This window comes from Rousettus aegyptiacus, unplaced genomic scaffold (assembly GCF_014176215.1).
Source record: "Rousettus aegyptiacus isolate mRouAeg1 unplaced genomic scaffold, mRouAeg1.p scaffold_m13_p_13, whole genome shotgun sequence".
In the NCBI taxonomy this organism is placed as follows: Eukaryota; Metazoa; Chordata; class Mammalia; order Chiroptera; family Pteropodidae; genus Rousettus; species Rousettus aegyptiacus.
The window spans coordinates 45,634,639-45,655,767 of NW_023416288.1; the positions used below are offsets into that span (position 1 = coordinate 45,634,639).

The 21,129-nt window shown below is 58.0% G+C and overlaps 1 protein-coding gene across 1 annotated transcript in view; it reads right to left on the bottom strand.

Moving 5' to 3' along the window:
- Positions 1-14,838: 14,838 nt before the first annotated feature.
- ABCA13 (ATP binding cassette subfamily A member 13) overlaps positions 14,839-21,129 on the bottom strand; it is a 93,138-nt gene continuing 86,847 nt past the window's right edge. Inside the window, exons 52-55 of the mRNA XM_036230216.1 lie at positions 18,660-18,752; positions 17,771-17,876; positions 16,869-17,006; positions 14,839-16,219 (exon numbers count right to left, since the gene is read on the bottom strand). Of these exons, the coding sequence (XP_036086109.1) occupies positions 16,133-16,219; positions 16,869-17,006; positions 17,771-17,876; positions 18,660-18,752 (424 nt within the window). The 3' untranslated portion in view covers positions 14,839-16,132. The remainder of the gene's footprint in view (positions 16,220-16,868; positions 17,007-17,770; positions 17,877-18,659; positions 18,753-21,129) is intronic.

Sequence of the window (21,129 nt, forward strand, 5' to 3'; positions counted from 1 at the left end):
GTCCAGCTCTGATGGTCAGTAAATGTTTGTTGAGACTATTCATAAAGGATGCGAAAAAACTTCTATTTTTATATACTCTTTAAAACCTGGGTAGGAAATGTTAAAAACAAGAAAACAGGCCCAAAATGAAGTCACTCATGCTAAGCCTTACATCACTAAAGGGAGCCTTGAGGTTTAATTATAGTTTGGCTCTCCTAGAAACGGGGTCTTACATCTGTCAGTCAGGGGTCACAGGAGGCGATCCTGCCCCGCCCCCCAAAAGGGAGGCGGTCTCGCCAGTCAACCTGCTCCGTTTGGTGTCGCTTCCCGGCCCCGCCCCCGTCCGCCTGCGAGTCTCATTCCAGAAGGTTCCTTAGCTCCTTCTCTGCGGCCGGGATGCTGCCCGAGGCGCGAATTCCTGAACGAGGCCAATGAGATCTTTAAACCTTGCTTGGCTGGATGTCCTTCAACAATAATAAGGGGGCTGAGTGGATAAGAATGAAGGTGAGGGCGCAGACAGACACCCTGAAAAGAGCCGAACACAGAACTCCCGGCTTTCCCGGTCCGAGCCGTGGCTCCGAGGTCCCCGGAGATTTCCGTAAGGCAGCCCTGGGCTCGGGTAAGCACGCCCGTCCACGAAACAGAAAATCATCTCAATTCTCCCCAAAGGCGAGACTCAGGATTTTCGTTGTATTTCCGGTCAGAAGACCTCACTGGAGACATTTACCCGTTTAAATGTCGGCTTTTGCCTCCACGTCCGTGCCGACACCTGTGCGAGCCGCCGCGTTGGCGCAGGTGCCTGGCGCAGGCGCTTCGCGCTCCTGGACGCCCTCCCCGCCCCCACTATGCTGTGGGTCGAAGGTCACGCCCGTCATCCTCAGATGAGAAGCTCAGGTGCAGTCCCACGGGCGCCGAGGGCCGCCAAGGTTTCAACCCGAACGGGTCTCACGCCAAACGTTGCTCGTCTGCTGTCATTTTTTTCTCGACAATGCCTCTATTCGCTTTGTAAGTAAACAATACAAATGTATATCTTTAAAGAAACTGCCCTTTTTTCAGCTCATCCTACTACCCCCGCCAAAACAAATGTAACCACACTGTGACCTCGGCAGAATTTTCAGGCTTGGCCCACCTCGGCGGCTTCCCCCGTACCTGTCCTTCCTGGCTCACGGCGGACTCCAGTGTCCACACGCGCCCAGGTGAGCCGGCCTGGCCTGGGAGCCACTGGACCCCCAGTGAAACATCCTCGTCCAGTCAGCATTTGCTCGAACGGGACCTCAAACCACTAAGGCACACCGGTCACCAGGTCAAAACGTTTGTGCTTTCTATCTTTTTAAAAAAGAAAAAGGGAGGGAAAAAAATGCATCCTGCTGAAAGCTACAATCGGTGTCCACGCGTCACAGCTTCTTAGCTGCGGGCTGTGGCATCCCGCGGTCCCGAGCTGAGGACGGGACAACAGCTGTGATTAGGTGAACTCCCGCGTGCCGGTTTCAGCAGAAACACCGCAGAGGGAACCGCGGATTTTGTTTAAGATACGGGACCGTTCTGTGAAATCGCCCGTGTCCACTGGGGACAAGTCGAACGCTGACGGCGTTCCGCGGATTTTCCGCCTCGGTGGGGAACCAGCGTCTCGTTAGCTCCGAAGGCGCTCGGATCTTCCTCGTGGATAACTGGGATGCACAACTATCTCTGACTTTGGCATCGCTGCACAACGTCTGTAAGCCTCAGACTCTTAGACGTTCCTATGAAAATAGGAAATTAGAGTGGCACTCGTAATAATTAGGTAAACATGAGACCTGTCTCGCAAAATAAACAGCCTTACATACCTTTTCTCAATTAAATGTCACAGCGTTCCTCTATGAAATTTATAGGGCAATTATATTGTCACCATTTATAACAAGGAAACAGAATTAGAATTGAAGGTTTAAAGAACAGTCAGGCAATTGACCCTAACTCAATTTTTCTTCACTTGGTTTTACATCACATCGTGCTGTTTCTAGGTGAGAAATCTCTTTTTTTGGGTAACATTTTAAAATGTTCCAACTCTGCCTCTGCAGCACCGCGATGCTTTCTGAGCTCCTGGCACAGGACAGACGCCTTGTCTGGGCCCCTCCTGGTGACTCTGCTCAAACGTGGCGTGTGGCTGTCATGGGCACCACCGGGCAGGGCACCTGACAGCCTCTCAGGGCCACACAGAGCTGGGCGAGTCGCCGGCTCTTCCAGCCCGAGCTCGCCTCCCTCAAAGCCGGGATGGTCATCCTGGCACATGCCCACCCTCCTCTGGGGAGCCCCGATGACACGCGCCAGGACGAGAGTGTGCGTGTCTCACTGCCCCTCGGGGGGTGTGGAGCGGGGTGAGGCTCCCCACGCAGATGGGTGCTGGGCAGCCTCGAGGGGAGCGCTGTCGGACGGAGGGAATCACCTCACAGCACCGAAGGTTCCAGAAGTCGGAGCTGCGTGCGCCGCCCTCGGCCCTCCACCAAGGCCGCTGCTCGGCCAGGTGCGGCTGCAGCTTTCATCCTGCTCGGTGGTTTTCCCAGCAGCATGGACGGACATGTAGTTGGACGTTGGGTGACTCCACTACCAATCGATTTTGAAATTGGCTGTTTCTAAGAGAAATTGTGTATGTGACGCACGTGGAGAAAATCTCGCAAGGAGGTTGAGTGAAGAAGCCAAGTTTCAGAACAATGCGCACGGCGAGACTCTCTGGCCGAGACCCAGACCCCCTAAAGCTGAACGCCGTGCTGCCTGGAGGCTCGCAGACTTCCGGGGCGACTAAGATACGTGAGGGTGGCTCTCTGGAGGGGACAGGGACGTGTCAGCAGGAGAGCAGCCGGACCTTCGGCTGCGATGCGATTTCCTCTGCGTCTGAGGTCCATTTTAGTGTAACTCCTTAAACCTCATGCGTGTATTATGTGCGTGCACACACACACACAGATCTACACGCACATCCATCAAGTTCTGTCACACGAGCATAAAGAAAACGCAGTACAGAGCGAGCATCACACTTGGCGAGTCGCGGTCTGAAACGGTTCCGCATGGAGCGTGTCGGCTGCAGAACCCGGGAGGGAGAAAGCGGCCCACGAGTCTGCGCACCCCACACGGCGCTCAGCGCTGCCTGTGTGCGCGCTGCATGCAGGTCGCGGTGGCCGGGCCCGCCCGCTCAGGGCGCGCGGAATGTCACGTCTGCGGCGTGATCCGCGGTGAACTCCCGTTCGGGAAATTATCGACCACCTCTCACAGTCACACAAGATGAATGAGACGCCTCGTTTTCTCGTCACTCACGACAGACTGAACAGACTGAACAGACAGCTACAGGTGAGGCGGTTTGCAGGTGGGTGGGCGCAGGGTGCCGGGAAGGGAGTGGGTGCGCGGACCCCGGGCGCCCGCCGCGGCTCCCCCGTCATCGTCGCCGCTCTGACCCGGAGCCCGCGGGTCGTCTGTCAGGTGAACGGCTGCCTTTTCTGAGCGCGTTTTTGACCCAGGCAATGCTCTGAGTCTGACTCAAGACAGCTGCTCGATAGGTCACCGGCCACCTGGACCGGCTCAGCGTCAGACCAGACGTGCGTCAGCTGGGGCCACGCCGGCCCACGTCCCGGAGGAGGAATTTCATGTGACAAGCTGGACGGCAGGTGCCTTGAATGGCTTGTCGCTCCTGTGCGATTTATAGAGCTGGTGCAGCAGCCCGTGTTTCTTGTGAGCTAAATGCGCTCGGCGTGGACACGGGAGCAGGTGACGAAGGTGCCCTACGAATGGATGTCGAACGGAGAAAGGGCCGCAGCACGTGTGTCTGAGCACAGAGGGAAGCAGCGGAGAGCGAGGGGCGCGGCCGGGCGGAACTAAGCCGGTCACGACCCGGCAGAAACGGACACACAGCCCTCACGCTGCCCTCTGCTGCCACCTTCGCCTAAAAGGGTCAGCTGGATGGACAGCACGAGAAACGACTTTCCGTGGACCTCAGTACGCAGAAATCCCTCTTACGGTAAAGCTGGGCGAACCCCTTTCTCAGACAAACCCCTGCACGCGTTAGCAAGGCCACCTGCTCATCACGACAGGTGAACAGAGTCGACGTCTGCGCCCGACCCTCGCATTCGGGCAGAGCGGGACGCCGATCCCTGCGAGGCTCTGCCCACACAACACGCCTCGGGGACCGCGCGCCTGGGGCTGCCTCTGGGGAGTGGGAGCGCGGCTGGAACCTTTTCAGAAAGTCAGCGTTTCTCTCCTGAGGCCGTGAGTCAGCTGTCTCCCCAGCAGAACTTCGTGGGCGTGGCCCTGTATCTCCTGTGACATTTCCTCTTGGGGCAAATCGCCACTGCTGAGCCGCGGTTACGCGCGCACGGGGAGGATGGCATCTCGGTGGGCCCAGGGGTATTCAGGCTTCCGCGAGTGATTTTAGCTTTGTGTCTAAAAAAAAAAAAAAAAAATCTCAGAAAAAGGACTAGACCTCCAAAAACAAACACTCAGTTTTGCTAACTTTATTAATTACATCAGACTTCTGCGAATGTGGTTTTTACTGGCTAAGATTTTCCCATCTTTCAGGGAATTTTCCCTGCTAAAGGCTGTGTTGAAGGGTGCCTGTGAGGAGGTTTGGCTTGTTTTCTCGTCACGGTGCAATGTGGTCTTTACAGAAAGTGATCCTGTTTGCGGATCAGCAGGGGGGCCGCAGAGCCCTTCACAGCTGGACAGACGCATGTACGCGCAGAGCCGCACCTGCGTCCTCTGCCGACAGCACCGCGACTCCCCTCCTCCGTGGGACGATCCCTTCGGCAAGAAAGTGAATGCATTTCAAAATTATGCAAAGCGAATAAATCTCAGAAGGGCAATGTGCTGAAATTCTCCCATCACAGAAGCTGTGTGCGATGCATTTAAGAATCAAGGTAATTAAAATTCAGATCGGCGGAACATCTAGATCTAGACGTCTCTACTTGGAAGACATCAGAAAAATTTAGAGATCAGTTTGTAAGTCGGGAAGATCCAGACGTGGACAGAGATGTGTGCGTGTGTCCTTAACAAAGCAGGACAAGGTCCACGTGGCCGCCCACCCTGCCGATGACACACTCACGGGAGGCCGTGTGAGGACAGCTGGCCCATCGCACAAGCACCTCCGTTCTCCCAGGTCATGCCCGCCACGCTCGTTGGCTAGAGCAAGGTAAGCGGCCCGGCCCAGACTTGGCGGCCAAGACGGTGGCCACAGGCAGCTCCACGGGCCCCACGCCGCCGGATGGAGAGGACACGTGGCCTGCGGGTGTCCATGCAGTCTCTCGGTCCACACGCGTGTCTTACACACTTGTTCACACACTGCAGTGGTGTGAATGAGCGACCCCTGAAAATTCATGTCCACCCAGAGCCTCACAACGCTCCTGGTTTGAAAGCAAGTTCTTTGTACATGTGACAGTTAAGCTGAGGGCGCCCTGGACGGGTGTGGGACGTCAATCAAAGGGCTGACATCAGAGGAAGAGGAGAGGACAAGGACTCACAGGGACAAGTGCCATGTGACCGTGGAGGCAGAGATCGGAGTGTTGCGGCGGAGGTGACAGAGCACCAGGGGCCGGCAGGGGACCCCGATGCGAAGCGAGCCCGCCCGGACACCTGCAGAGAGCAGGCGGCTCTGCCGGAACCGTCGCTTCGGGCTTTGGTAAGAGAATGACTGTGTCGTTTTAAGCCGCCCGGCGTGTGGCGATTTGTCACAGCGACTCTAGGAAGCGAACACGCACTAACCGCCACGCGCTGGCTTGTTAAGAGCGGGGATCATGTCGATGAATGAAACCCGCCCCCTGCACATTTCCTAAGTGGGCAGGATGCAGCAAACAAGCTGAGGCACACACGTGACCTATTCAGACCCGAGAGAGGCGAGAGGATCGAAAGCTGGGAAGGAAGATGAAAGCAGACGTGAGGTGGCTGTGATCTGGAATGGCGTGGTCACGGAAGAGCGTGGTAAGGTGGTGGCGCTGTAACAGACCTGTGGCAGGCGGGGCGGTGGCCGTGTGGATGCCTAAGGGATGAGCTTCCCGGGCACGGCGGCCAACAGCACGAAGGGCCGCGGCGAGGCCGGCCGGAGGACCCGAGGCCTGCGTGGCCACGCGGGAGGGAGCGGGTGAGCGCAGACGACCCGGCTGTGCGCTGGTTGGCAGGGCGGGCGGCGGCCGTGTCTGGCGCAGGCGCGGTTGGCCGAGCCCTGCCTGGGCCTTTGAACAGGGCGTGGGGAGAGCAGGGCTGGGAAATGTCACTCGTTCTTATTTTTGCCCCTCGCTTGCTTTTTCATGCAGATTTATGATATTAATTTAGGAGAGGAACCTTGAGAAAAAGAATCATGCCTCAGAGTGGGGGAAAAAAGAGTCATTTCAGAATCAAATAAATCTCGGTCTGAGCTGCGGCCCCACTGCCCCCCTCCCTCCCCCCCCCCCAACTTAGCGAACACCGTTCTTTCTATTACGTCATCTGTGAAGTGGATACAGCGCCTCCCGGGCGGCGCTGTGCGGAGGACGCGGCTGACTGAGGCGCGCACCGGCGCCTGCCACCGTGCGCATGCGACAGAAGAGGCTTAATTACGACCAGCTGCAGCCCCCTGGGCCGGCGACGCCCCCCCCCCCCGCCGTCCCCAGCTCTACCCACAGCTGTCACCACAGCACATTGTTCAGTGACTGGAAGAAAGAGCGAGTGAATGAATGCGCGAATGAGTGGGTGGGCGGGTGGACGGACAGATGGACAGATGGATGGACGGACGGACAGACGGACAGACAGACCTCTGCGTGAGTCTCCTGGTCTCCAGTCTGGCTGGGATGCCCTTTCTCTGAGTTCTTCTTGCAACTTCTGCTTACGTTTCTAACGGGCGGCCTCACTTGTGCACCAGATCACAGCGCCTGGCCTTGGCCATATTCTCCCCAGCAGCTAATGCTGTTAACTGGACGTAACGCAGCGAGCCAGACGGGAAGTCCGCACTGCGGAGCGGGTGACGGCCGGTCAGGCATCTTTTACTCTGACCCTCACAGACTCTTCCTCCCCCATCCGCGAGATGCTGCAGCATTAGTAGTTGATTTCTTAAAAACTGGGAGTTTCTTAAAAGCAGTCGAGTATATAATTGAAAACTAATTGAATGTTCTAATCCATATGCATGAAAAACAATTTGCATTGCTTCATTATTTAAAAGCAGGGTGAGGAGGGGCCGGCTGGAGGAACGCTCTCCTGAGAATGTTCATACAAAGTGAAGCTTAACTCTTTACATCTTGGAAACATACTCTGGAAATGCCTACACGCTGCGAATAACCTTTGTTTTGATTTCAGATAGATAAAAGTCACATTAGAGCTCGCTACACCCACATTGAGCTTCATAAGAGAGTTCTGATCATATGTGTTTTTCCCTGAGACAAAGAAAAACAGAGGATCCCGCATTCAGAATAACCTGCCCTGACACTTCTGCGACTCCGTGATCTGCAGTTCCAGGAGCTTCATCGTGTCAGAAAAACAGGAGGAATTTAACGGAAGGAAATGAACGGAAATGCAGATGGCACCGCCACCCACATCCCCCAGTATCGGAGTCCTTACTCGGGGTCAAACCCTGTGCTAAGTTCAGCTTCTGAATTTAGTTGTGAGTCAAGAGGCCACGTGTCTCCTGGGACCGTCTCGCTCACCCTCACGCCGAAACGGCCCACCACAGCCACAACTTAATTTCGAAAATTTTATCGGAGGTCTAATCCGATTTTTAAACTTTCTGTATTGAAACACTCTCAAAATGCACAAAAACTGCAAAAGCAGTACAAATACTTACTCTCCTGAGCTTTTCGGGAACAACTCCTACACCTGTCAGTGTGCATTTCCTGCAAAGCCATTTTCCCTCATAAACGTTCGGCCATCGGAATGAGGAAATGACACATCCAGGCCACCGCACGTGGCGGCCTCCGGGCGACCGCGCGGCCCGTCCCCGCCGTCCCCCAGGCCCCTGTCCAGGCCACCACACGCGGCCCGTCCCCGCCCTCCCCCAGGCCCCCATCCAGGCCACCGCACGCGGCAGCCTCCGGGCGACTGCGCGGAGTACCTGGCTTGGTGGCCTCGGCACCCCTCCATTCTCCACTTCCCAAATCCCCGCCCCTCCCCTGTCCTCAGGGTGTGCAGGTCTGAGCAAGAGACCCACCCCACGGTCCCGCCAGCCAAGGTGGCCACCCTGGTCCTCAGAGAGACGGCCCAGTCGTTTGAGCTCAGGACCCCAGAGGAGATGCCGGCTTCCCGTGTGCTGACCAGTCATCGCCATCCAGGCATTAGCTCCGGCATCGCCCCCAGTGCCCACTGAAATGCGGACCCTGCTGCCACGGAGCCCTCGTGAGCCGCAGGACGGCCACAAAGCCAGGCCGCACACCTCGGCGTGAATGGGCCCCGCCGTCAGCCACGCACGGTCCTTCCCAACTCCCTGGGCGGCCGTCATGGAGCGCGGAGCTCCACGAACACCTGCGGGGCCACAGCCGGGCGGAACTGCAGGCACCACGGAAAACGTGCCATGGACATCGGCTTCGATCTGTCCGCGCTGTCGAAGCTCCGTTTCTCTTGTAACCGAACACGGCGAAGAAGAATCAAAGGCTTCCGCGAGCCACTACATCCGATCCAAGTTCACTCCGCCCTCCCCGACTCTTCTGGCCTTACCTCTCCGCACTAATTTGCTTTCCTGAGTTATAAAAGTTTAGAACGCGACACTGAGAATGTACCGCTACGGATGAAAAGTAATAATGAAACACTGACATTTCCGCTTCCCGGACGGATCCCCAGTGACTTCAGCTCCTCACAGCATCCTGGTGAAGAAAACATGGTGAGGACCACATCCGAGATGCCCAGCCTCCACTCATGAAGTCACGACGCCCTTGCGCTCCATAACCACGTGGCCACAGAGTCTGCTGCAAGCCAAGGGGTGCACAGGACCCTCAGAAGCGAGGGTTCTACCGCATCTCAGGGGCAGGCGGTTCTGCCAGCGCCTGGCCTGGGGCTTCTGGACTCCAGAACCGTGAGGGAGCAGCTGTCTGCCGTTGTAAGCCGCCCAGTCACAGCACTTTGTAACAGCGTCGCAAAGACCCAGCCAGGTATATGCCCGGTCCAACGTCAAAACCCTCTTTCTCTACTCTGCGTTTCCGCTCCTGAACAGGTATCCTGGAGGTATTTTTCTGTCCATTAGTTTGTGTGGCATTTTTCTCTCACTCACACCCATTCCTGTGACTGAGGACGGGGGAAGGGGGTGGCGACGTCACATTTTTCACTTTAAATAAACCGAAGGACAATGGAGAGATTTTTCACAAATCTGACGATGCGCATGGGCGTCCCTAAAAGCAGCGGGCGAGGGCGCTTCCCAGAGAACGCGAGGCCATTTCAGGCGGCCTCGCTGACGCTGGGAGATCCGTGTCTGGAGGACGGGACTCCGGGAAGTGGGCGGCCACGGGGTTTGTGCTGAGGCGGTTACACCAGCGTGCGCGGCCCCCGAGCCCTCTCAGAGGGCGACACGCCTGTCTGCACGGAGCAGTGCCGGGTGGGACCGCGCTGACACCCGGCGTGACTTAGCAGGAGCTTTGGGAGTGCCTTACGCTGAATGAATCGTTCACTTCTTATTGCTCGGTTTCTCGTTCTCACAAACAGCCGGAAGGCATTGGGAAAGCTCGTGCAAGCCCCCTCCACCGCCCACTCCTCCAAATCGTTCGCTCGGATGTTTATTAGAATACTTACACTGTGCCCAGGACCAGGCTCTGGGGATATGTGACGCATCTGTCTGATTATTTTTGAATAATTCACTATACACAAAAAATTATATTGGAAAGATTCTTTAACAATAAATGCATTTCTTGTAAAAAGGCAGAGGAGGTAAACACTATGCTCACCTCCTGTCACGACCACATCGAAATCACACTTAACCTCCAGAACCACCACCAATGAGGACCACCTCAAGTCCAACTGAACAGAAACATCACAACTGGGGACACACAGAAGAGGCCACCTCGAGACTGGTGGGAGGGGCGGAGACACGGAACAGGCTGGTCCCGTACCCGTGTGCAGCGGTGGATAATCGGGAAGGACGTCTCAGCAGTGGAGGTCCCCCTGGAGGAGCGAGGGGTCCCAGCCCCACCCTGGGCTCCCCAGCCCAGGTTCCAGTGCCAGGAAGAGAATTCCACACAGAATTTGTCTTGAAAACCAGTGGAGATTGTGGCTGAGTGAGACGGAGGCAGCTGGAGCCCCAGCTGTTCACCTTAATCTTCCCGCGCGCGGACTTACCTGATGACGACTCTCGCCGAGCTCCAGCGCGGGGCAGCCGCTTGACGGGCACCATGGACACACGGGGAGGAACTGAGCCGTCTGGCTTCAGGCCGAGGGCTGGAAGGGCAGCTTCCTCCCAGACAGAAGTACCAGCAGAGGCCACCGTCTCTATTTTGAGTCCTCCCCCCACCACACCAGGTGTGCAGATGTGGCCAACGTATGAGTCTCCGTCGATTTCACTGACTCCATCGGCCCTTCTCAGGTGATTTCCTGAGACCCCGCCCATCCCATTGTGCAGGCCACCCAAGCCACTTCCGGTGGATTTTCCATACAAACATCCTGTCCTGGCTCATGCCATGGACTTTCCTAAAATCCCTCTCAAAAGCTCACAGAACCCAAACAAGCAACATTTGGCCTCGGCGGGCCCCATACCAAATGCGAAGCAGCCCCAAGCCCAGCGCTGGCGACAGCCGGCCTCAATTCACAGCTAAGTCTCTCGCAGATGCCTCCAAGCCCAACACAAGTGGCAGCCATCAGCAGACCACTTTGTATTTCACACCAAGTGGCCTTGTAAGTGGCACAGGCAGCAACTGGCCTTTGTGTGCAACAGAGACCCTCCCAAGAGGCCTCAGAACCAACACACATGGTGGCCAGCTTCAGACCACACCAGAGCGCCGCCAGCACCTCCACAAACAACACCCCCCCCGGGGAGGGCTGGGCAGGCGCCCGAGTCCTGACAACGTGCATCCTGCTCCATGGGGTCAGCAGCGTCTCCACAGCCGTGCAGACAGCATTTAAGGCTCAGCTGTGACAGGCGGGCACATCAACCTGCAGGAGAAACATCCCTGAGGCACCCGGCTCAGGAGACCGGAGACGTCGTGCGGCTGGGTCCCACAGGACACCTACTCCATGAGGACGTGCTCCTGTACCTGGAAGCCCTAGAAGCCCACCTGATACACAGACACAAACACAGGGAGGCAGCCAAGTGGGAGACGAACGCGGCCTCCACAGGAGAACAGAACGAAGCCCAAAAATAAGAAATAAAAGGGAGGCGCGCGATCTAGCAGATGCAGAGTTCAGGACACAGGCGATAAGGTGCTCAGTGACCTCGGCGAGAATTCAGCAAAGGCACACAAAACGCAAAGATGCACGCAGATTTCCCGCTCAAGATGGCGGAGGAAGTGCACGCTGTCTGCTACCTGGCGGGGCCACATCCAAGTTACACCTGACCTACAGCACGACCGCCAGCGAGAACCCCCTCGGGTCTGGCCGAGTAAAGTCCTACAGCCGAGATGAGCGAGCGAGGCCACGGCGAGACGGGCGGGAGGGGCGGAGACGCCGGACAGGCTGGTCTCGCACCCCGTCGGCGGCGGATAATCCGCGGATCGCCTCAGCTGTGCGAGTCCCGCCGGAGGGGCTCCCGGGCCCACCCCGGGCTCCCCGGCTCTTGTCGCAGAGCTGGGAACAGAATTCCCCACAAACTTTGCCCTGAAACCCGGCGGAGGCTGTGGCTGAGTGAGACGGCGGCGGCGGGAGCCCCGGCTGTTCCCCGCCATCTCCCCGCGCACGGACTTGCCTGGTGACGGCTCTCGCCGAGCTCCCCGCTGGGCTGCAGCTCTGAGGGCACCGGCGACACGGGCGGGACCGGAGCCGCCTGGCTTCGGGGCGAGGCTGGAGCGGCGGCAGAGGCCGCTGTCCCCTCAGCGAGGCCTCCTCCCTCCCCGGACGCAGACCGCGCGGGGTCTCCACCAGCCCCGACTCTGCGGGCCCCGCCCACGTGACTCCCGAGGCCCCGCCCACGTGACGCCCAAGGCCCCGCCCCTGCTGACTTCTGGGCCCGCGCGAGCGCTTCCGGTGGCGTTTCCTGACCGGCGGCCTGCGGGCTTTTCTGAAATCTCTCGGGGATGCGCGAAGCCCCACCAGGCCGCCGCGGGCCTCGGCGGGCGCAGCACCAGGGCCGAGCGGCCTCGGCCGGGCACGCGCGGCGGCTGGCCCCAGCTTGCAGCTTGGCGTCTCGAGGCACCTCGAGCTCAGCTTGGGTGGCGGCCCTCTGCAGATTGCTCGGTGGCTCACGCCCTGAGTAGAGTCGTGGCTGTTGCTGAACTTTGCTTTTGGTAGGGACCCGCCAAGGAGGCACCTGGCTGCACATCCGGTGATCGGCGTCAGTCTCAGCCGGCACGCCGCCCGGCGTGACATCTGAGAAGGACACCCCCAAAGGGCAGGCTGGGTCAGTGCGCCCCGAGGCTGGAGCCGGCGTCTCACAGCCATGGCGACGCCCACGAAGGGTTTACCTGAGCCGCGAACCTGCGCCTCGCGAACAAACCAGAAACCAGACACGCAGCCGCAGTCTGGTGACAGGTAAAAGCCAGCAGCACGAAGCCACGCCCACGGGCCGCGAGCGCCACGGCCAGACGGGGCCCGTCGTGTCCCCTTCTGTTGGAAAGAAAGAAATGCTCGCGACGTTTCTAAACCTGTGTTGCTAACCAGTGAATTTTGCTGGGGTTTAAGATGTACGTTTAACTCAGGGGACCCCATTTTTCTTTAAAGCACTTTAATGTAAAGAAAAATGTGCTGAATTTTTCTGTGAAATGTCTCCTTTGCCGTGATAAGCAATAGCAAATAATTAAGAAAAATGCTTCTGGCTTCTTTCAGCAGTTTGAAACCCTTTCCGGCCGGAAAAATTTATCCATTAAAGCTCTCAATGGGAATTCTCATTGCGAGAAAATGACAATGCTATTTATTCAGCCCAAATGGGAACTATCCATAAAACTCTTTCTTCTCCTTGAACCTATTGCATTCAATTTGACAATGACGTTGACAAGTACCAGTGGCGTCTGATCTGAGGGTCTTCACGTGCTACTCCAATCCCGAAAGCAGTGACCACCTCAGACCCCGGGCTGCCGAAGACATGCCCACATCTGACATCTCCCAGTCGATTCGACTGGCTCAAAATGGACTTAGCTCTGTCCCCCGCTAAACTGCCACACGGCGTGTGTGCACCTGCCGCAGCGCTTGCTGGCCACGCAGCACCCACTTCAGTCCCGGAATCCAAACCCTCATGTCATTTTAGGGCGACAGCGAAGACCGCAGCCCCCAAACGCTCCTGCCGCTGAGTTTCTGGCGACCTGGGTGTCTTCGGCCGATGCCGTGCGTACCTGAGTCGCCCGCCAGGAGACCTCTAACTGCGGTGCCCACCTCCCTCATTTCTGCTGCTGTGAACGTGGCGAGGGCTGGAGCACCGGCAGCCACTTTGGAGCGTGAGGGAAATGATAAGGATGGCGGCACCGGCTTCTCGGGGAGGCAGCACCTCACCTTTCCCTGCAGGCGGCGGCAAGCCCCCAGAGCTCGCTGCCTGTCGTTGGTTTCCTCCGACGTACTCTCCTTCAAAGGCCCTCTGACCCTTGCCCTCAGGGGAGAAGGCCCGCCCAGGCGCCACTACCCCGTGCCCCCCACTCCCCTGTCGGGCAGGGCTCACTGTCCCCGGAGCGGAAGGATGCGTCGCCCAGACGCCCCTGCCCCTCATCTGACCGTGCGGCTCTCAAGGACGGTACTCTGGCCTTCTTCACGCGTCAGCCCACGGCCCCGGGTCCACGGCACCCGCCACCTACTCGTGTGCATCGATGGCTTCAGCGACACCGACTGAAGGACTGTGTGTGTGTCAGGGTGTGTGTGCGTGCCTGCGTGGCTTCGAGGGCTTTGAATTATTCCGTGTGACGGTGGAGTGTCGCATGTTGTAAACATGCCACACAAAACCCAAACGCCTGAGCCGAAACGGTGCCGGCCACGGAAAAGCCGCAGGAGAAACACAGCCAAATCGGCCCGACACTGTTCAGTGTCTCCATCCCGTGTGTGTAGGAAAACGTGCGATGGAAGAGCCTGCGTCATGCTCCCGAACACCGAACCGCGGGGCGGGTGCATGCGGTGCGCGTCACGTGAGACGTTTTAGGGTGATCGTGTTGAGCTGCTTTCCAATTCGATGTCCACCGAACCAAGCTAACTATGACCTAAAGCCCCTCTTCTTTACCGTTATAAAAATATGCTACTCGCTTCCTTTCACACCTGGAGTTTGCATGACGGCTTTACCACACCCTCTGCTAAGGTATCGGGTAAAGACGAGCTGTATCTTTAGATTCCCGGAACGGGAGCATCACTGTGCACTCTGCCTCACGAAGCCCTCTACTCAGGACACTTTTGACAGGGGGAGGTGTGTTCAATAGTCTCAGCTGAAGCCCAAAGGCATAAAACGTCTGCGTGATTCATAAACGCGACTGGCATCTCCAGCATTAACACGGGGTTTGACCTTCTGTGTCCAGTCCGCCCGGACACAGTACTTTGGCTTGTCGGGTTTCTTTTTCCTTCCTGTTTATTGTCGAAAGGCATTCCTTGAAGCAGACTTCAAAAGAGCAGCCGCTCAAAGACCAGGAAGGAAGGCCTGTGAGCGGAACAGAGCAGAACAAAACTCAAACATTGACCTTTCCAGGCTTTGAGAGAGCCGGGGACGCTGCGTGTCCTCGACCCCTAAATCCCACGGGCTCCCCGAGCACGTGGAGAGACACACAGGCAAAAACACATTTACATTCCAAGGGCCGGGCCAGGCGAAAGCACGTCTCACTCTTCACTGCGGTCCACACGCACTCACGTTTCACAAATTTTATTTACTGATTCGGCAACGATAACATAGGATTACATCTTTCATTTTGACAATGACAATTTTGGAATTGGAAAAAAATCATAAAACTCTAAACCATAACTTCTTTAAGAAAGTATGATCCATGTGAATCATTCAATCGAAACTGTCCATGATCCGCTTAATCCTTACCATACATGAATATCCCTAGTCTAGAATGATATTTAGGAAAGATAAATTTTAATGAAATCTTGCTTTAGGAAGGAACGTCACAAGAAAGTGTTTTCCTTTGATCACAAGCTACTGCTACTCAGAAACCTAATCGGATGAGGTTAAATTTTAAAAGGAAAGTAAAGTGGTCCTCCGCTAAGGTTTGAGAAAATGTCATTCGAAAATTCTCTTCATATAATTGGAAGATAACTGGATATTTCCTTAGAGCATCAGTTCTCAAGCTGGAATGAGCATCACACCCCCCTGGGGGGTGAAAACCCAGGGGTCAGGGTCCCCCCCCCCAGTGTCTGAGCCACCGGGAGGGGCCTGGGAATCTGCATCCTAACAAGCAACTGGGGCTCACCAGTGCAGTTAATAAAGGACCAGCACACTCAAGACCACTGGCTAAAAACAATTTTAAAACTATAATTATAATACAAATTCTGAAACTTCTATAAATGACAGAGTACCCAGATCAATTTATTTAATTTGGCTAAAGGGTCAACTAAAAGACTATGCAATTCTTATTTTTTAAAGCATCTTTTAGAAGAAAAAATAGAAATTTTTTTCTATCATACCATATAACATCAACCAGTATTAGGAAAGGTTCGCATTTAAATCATTGAATTTTTTAAGACACCTCTAAGCATATCTACCGAAAAGATGACAAGACCAGAATGCAGCCCCCAGTACCATTCCCTAGACAAATAGGTTAGGTAAGGTTTTAACCTTTGGGCCTCAGCTTCCTCAGCAGGAAAATGAACGGTCTCCAACGGACCATCTCCTGGCTGTCCCAGCCCTGGCCGTCTCGGCCCGCACTGTGGACTGGCCCACGACTGCGTCGCGGCAGCTGGCCCCACCCTGCTGTTGCACAGAGAAAGAGTGTGTGGGAAGGACCCCCCAAGTCTGCAGAAAAGAAAGCGCTTCCCATGCGCTGATTATCAGCTAACGGAGTTTCGGGACAGAAGATGGAGAACAGGGAACGTGCCAGCCGGGACCGGGCCTTCTGGCCTCCGCCCCGCGCTCGCTTCTGGGATGTCTGGGGGCACGTGCAGCTAACGGCGGGGTTCCGTTCCTCTGACGAGGCTGCCTGCGTCCTCAGACAGGCAGGGGACCTGCCCGGCAGCCGTCGGCGGACGGGTCAGCCACGGTCTGCAGCTGCTCAGTAGCAAAACCAATAAACACCTGCAAGAAACAATGGAAATGACTGTCGTCCCGGGAGAATCCTCGACCTTTTGTCCTCAGGTGTTATAAGAGTGCTGTGCAGCTCTGCCTAAAAACCGCAAACCGTTCATGCACGCCGCCCCCGCCTCCACCACCATGCACAGATGAACCCACTGGAACCAGGCTGCAGCATGACGAGCAGATCTGGACAGGTGAGGCCTGCCCTGCCCTGGAGATTCTCAGAGCCTCGCGCATGCCCCGACAGTGAAGACATGGTCTTGTTTCACATCCTGAGGCTCTTGGTAAATCAAGCATCTTTCTTCTCAAAGTTCACCATCACCCACGGTGGTGCCCCGCAGTCATCGGGGGTGGGGGGGAAGGGGGGTTCAAGGGCAGAGGCAAGGTTAACGGGGCGCGATTCACCTGCCCAGTGGCCACTTTAACCACCAACACACTGAAGCCCTGCTGAATATGAGCCTCGAGTGGAGAGCAGACAACGAACAAACCTAACACCACCTCCCTGTTCAGCATGTTGCTAAATCTAACAATGATGAGTTAAATGAAAAGGTGACCTCCAGAAGCAACCTGGCTAACTTTAACACGAACCTGGCTGGACCCAGCCTCACAAATATACCCAAAGGCAACCTGGGGACTCCTGCAGGCACCGTACCTGCTCCAAAGTGGTCTGGTTGACAGAGTAGTGCCGGATGCCCAGCAAGGCCTTGCTGGTCTCCAAAACTTGGAACAGGTCAGCTAAGCGCCCAGATCTTTCTGGCACATGATATTCCAATAAATTAAGGCGCTGACCCTGGAAGCCAAAAAAAAAGTAGCACCCAATTAGAACTTATTAAACAAATTGATCACAGTATATTTAATTATCAGATACGTTATCTTTTCTGAAACCACACCCTCAAATGCCAGCTAGGCAGGTGGGTCAACTCCACAAGTCTCTGGACTGGTTAGTGACAGCGGTCTTCTGTGAGACGTACTTGAGGGGTGCTGCTCCCCGGGGGGGCCACCGTGTGCCCCCATTGCTGTGGCAGGGATCAGGCCTTTGCCAGGGGTGAGGAGAGGCCCAGAGAGAGCTGAGAGGGAGGAGGTGGAGGAGGCAACCGGAAATGAGCAGGCGCCTCGGCCACACGCAGGGGCCCCGGGCTCAGCTCCCGGACTTGGCTGTGCCCGCCACCGCTGGGCAGCTCTCGATCAGGTGTTTATCTGTTCTGGGCCACAACTGGGCTACATCTGGGCCGCATCTGGGTCACATCTTCACGTGCATGGAGGCGAGTGACAGCTGTGTCACAGGGTCGGTCAGGGTGGCACTCGCGCTGAGTGCCGGGGTCCCGCACGGCACGCTCGGGCCCGCGCGCCGGCCACTCCCCGCGACGTCCTGCGGGCACATCACGGCCGCAAGCGCCACGGGGTCGGGAGGGACGGCGCATCCGCCCGTCTCCCCCCCAGCCAAGCCGCGTCGGGGTCGCTGTGGCCTCTGCCGTGCTGTGAGGCCGCGCAACACTGGAACAGGAACACAAAGCGCCAGTCCGCGCGCGAGCCCCGTCCCCGCGGAAGCGCTACCTTGAGCTGGGTCCCCGGAGCGCACAGCTGCAGGGCGCGGGACACCGCGTCAGGGCGGCCCCCGCGCCCGCGGAGCCAGACTCTGACCGTGAATCCGCCACCGAACCTGGGGGCGGAAGAGGCGCAGGCGTCACCGTCCCGCGGGCGCGCGCGGGCGCCGGTGAACGCGTTGCAGAAGCCGCGCGGGGCAGCGCGCGAAAACAGTGCAGTTTGCGTTCTGCCCCAAAGGGAAGGTCACTCTCTCTGACGAAGCGGCCCACACTCTGGGGAAGAAACCGGCAGCGCGGGCGTCTGCGCCTTTGCTGCGCACGGACATGCGGGCGGGAGGGGGCGGCGACGGAGAGGCGGCGCGCGCCCACGGGGGCCGCCGTCGCCGTGGGCGGGAAGGGCAGCCCTGCGGCGCGGTCGGCCGCCGAGCCCCGCACAGCTCGCGCCGAGCCCCGCGGCGATGACCTGCCCCTCTGAGCACGGACACCCCGGCACGTTGAACGCCTTCCGAAATGGGGTCTCGTGAGAACAAGCCGCGTCCGGCTTTACTCTAGAGAACCCGAATCACACAGGTCTTACAAAAGGAGTCCGGAGAAACGTTCCCGGGGGGCGGGGGAGGGGGGGCGCCCGCAGCTCTGCCCGTGGGCAGCGGCTCCGACTGCCCGAGACGCACGCCGCCCGTCTGCACCCCGACTGTGTGCGCAGGGGCGTCCGGCCGCGTCCCCGCGGGCCACGCCGGGCCAGGCGGGGTGCGGTGTCCACACGCACCGTCGTGGGGCTCCCGGCCCCCCGCGCCCCGCTCGGGGCCCTCGCCTCCTTTCCTGTGACAGGCGGGCCGCGCCGCCTCCGACACGTGCTGCGACCCACGGGAAACGCACGCGAAGAGACACATGCCACGTACCTGCTCTTAACGTGCTGCGGGGACCCCAGGCACCGGAAGCCGCCGTCCACCATGATGGCGAGTCTCGTGCACACGGCCTCGCACTCCTCCATGCTGGGGGGGAGGGGGCGGGGCATGTGAGCGTGGGGGGCACGCCCGGGGCGGGGCCTGAACCCCGCCGCGCAGGCCCGCGCGAGCCGGCCGGCCACCCGCACGGACGCCCGTGAGACCTGCGGGGCGCGCGCAGATGCCCCACGCAGGGCCGGTCGCAGTGGGCGCCCCGGCTCGTCCCCGCCCCGGCCAGGACGGCCGCGAACGCACAGGAAACACCGTCAGCAGCACTGAAATGCGAGGCGGGCAAGGACGGCCTTACCGAACTGAGCAAAGGAACAAGATTTAATAATGGACTTCGATGAAATCGTGAGTCAATGGAAAGATACGTCAAAAAATGAAAAGAATGGGTATTTTAAAACTGGGAAATTATTATCGTATGAAGATTACTATAATATAAAACATAAAGATTATTATAACATAAAAATTATAATATAAAAAATAGCACATGTAAGTGTAAGTGTAAAAAATAATATAAGCATAAATGTAATAAAGTGAATTATGTAAAATATATTTATCACATATGAAATATAAATACAAGTTATTTTAATACAGTATAATATAACATTGTAATTTCAGTTATAATTCAGTTTATAATATAACAATATAATTTTGATGTCAAATATATAATAGGTTTATAATTTTTAATTTTGTTATAATTAAATAAAAACACAATATAAATTATAATAAAGATGTAGTATAATGCCAATCAACATTTTATCTCTCAATGAAGAAAAATTAAAGTAACTATGAAGTCTCCCTTTAAAATGGTTTAGCGAGCGGGAGAGGGGCGCGGAACAGAGCGCGAGAGGCGGAGCCTCGCCCGGGGAAGCGCCGGTGTTCGCCGTGCGGCGGGAGCGCGAGGCCGGGTCAGCACGCTGAGGATCCGGATGGGGCGGGGGGGCAGCGCGGGGAGCCCCGGCCTCTCAGAACGAAGCGGGCCTCGCAAGTGCAGGCCCAATGCACGACGGCCGCAGAAGCGCATGCGGCGCCCACGCCCGGCGCGTCTGAGGAGAAGGCGACGGGTGTGCGGACCTGGGCCCCGGCCCCGCCCGCCGCCGGGAACCGCGCTGGGGCGCGGGGGACCTGCTGGGACCCCGCGACACGGGCGCTGGCGACGGCGGCTCAGCGCGCAGCTGGGACGCACGCGAGCACCGGCCTGGCCCGCCTCCTGCTCCCCGGGCAGACGCCTGAGCAGCTCCCGGCCCGGCAGCCTCATGTCATTTTAGGGGTGCAGGGCCGACACTGACCAGCGCGGCAGAATGCGGGGGCGCGGCTAACTGCGGCTATAATCGCCACCCGGGTGGGCAGACTGGGAGGCAGCGACGTGGCCTTAGGCCGCCGTGACACGTGGCAGATCTAGCTGCGTCGCTGTCAGACACGCGGGTCCCCGAGTCCCCAAGTCCCCGAGCCCCCAGGTCCCCGTCTGAAGGGAGGCCGGGGTTCTGATGAGCGTGCGCGCAGGGCCACAGCGGAGGCCCGGCCTCCGGCCGCGGTGCAAGTGGCCTCTGACTGTCCCCGGCACTGCGCCCGCATCCCCTGGGGGTCAGCCGCCTGGGACGGGCGTCGGCCAGGTGACACAGTGGTGGCGGGGTCCCCGACGGCGGAGGCAGCGCTCCCCTGCCCCAGCCTGGGGGGCGGGTCGTCTTTCCTCCCAGCGAGTGAGTGGGGCGTCATGGTGTCCCCCCCCCCCCCCCCCCCCCCGCTTTCCCCGCCCCCCGCGCCCTCCGCCGCACACAGCTCGGGCGGGTCAGAGGTCAGCAGCGGCTCTGCCACGGCTGAAGGGGCCGGCGCCACTTGGCCCCAGAGGCCATGTCCACGCCCGCAGCCCTGCCGTGACTCTTCAAGCCGAGCGGACAGGCAGGGCCACCAGCGCCAGCCCCAGAGATGCCGAGCGGCCGCCCACACGGCGAGCCTGCTGAGGCCGCTGCACGTGCCACAGGCTGGAGGGGCCCGCGCCACTCTCTGCCAGTCCAGGGCACGCCCCAGGCCCGTCTCAGCCCAGCAGACCCGAGAGAAGGCACGGCCAGGACAACCCGGAACTGGCCTGAACTTGGGACGTTCTTCCCTGCCCCACACAGATGCACCAGCAGAGGGCAGGTCGTGCTGGGGAGCGGGGACCACCCCGCCTCTGTGCAGCGCCCCCCGCTGACGCGCACGGGTTACAGCAGCGGGGCTCCCAGGGAGCCGGGCTTAACAACAACCAAATGTGGAAAAGGACCTGATCAGAGGCACCAGCAGCTGCTCCTGCAGGGAGGGGGCCACAGCTCCACGCCCAGGGAAGAGACTCCACACACACACGTGCGCGCACACACGCACACACATGCACGCACACAGGCATGCACGATGAACCAGCACACTAGAAACAGAAAGTGCCTTG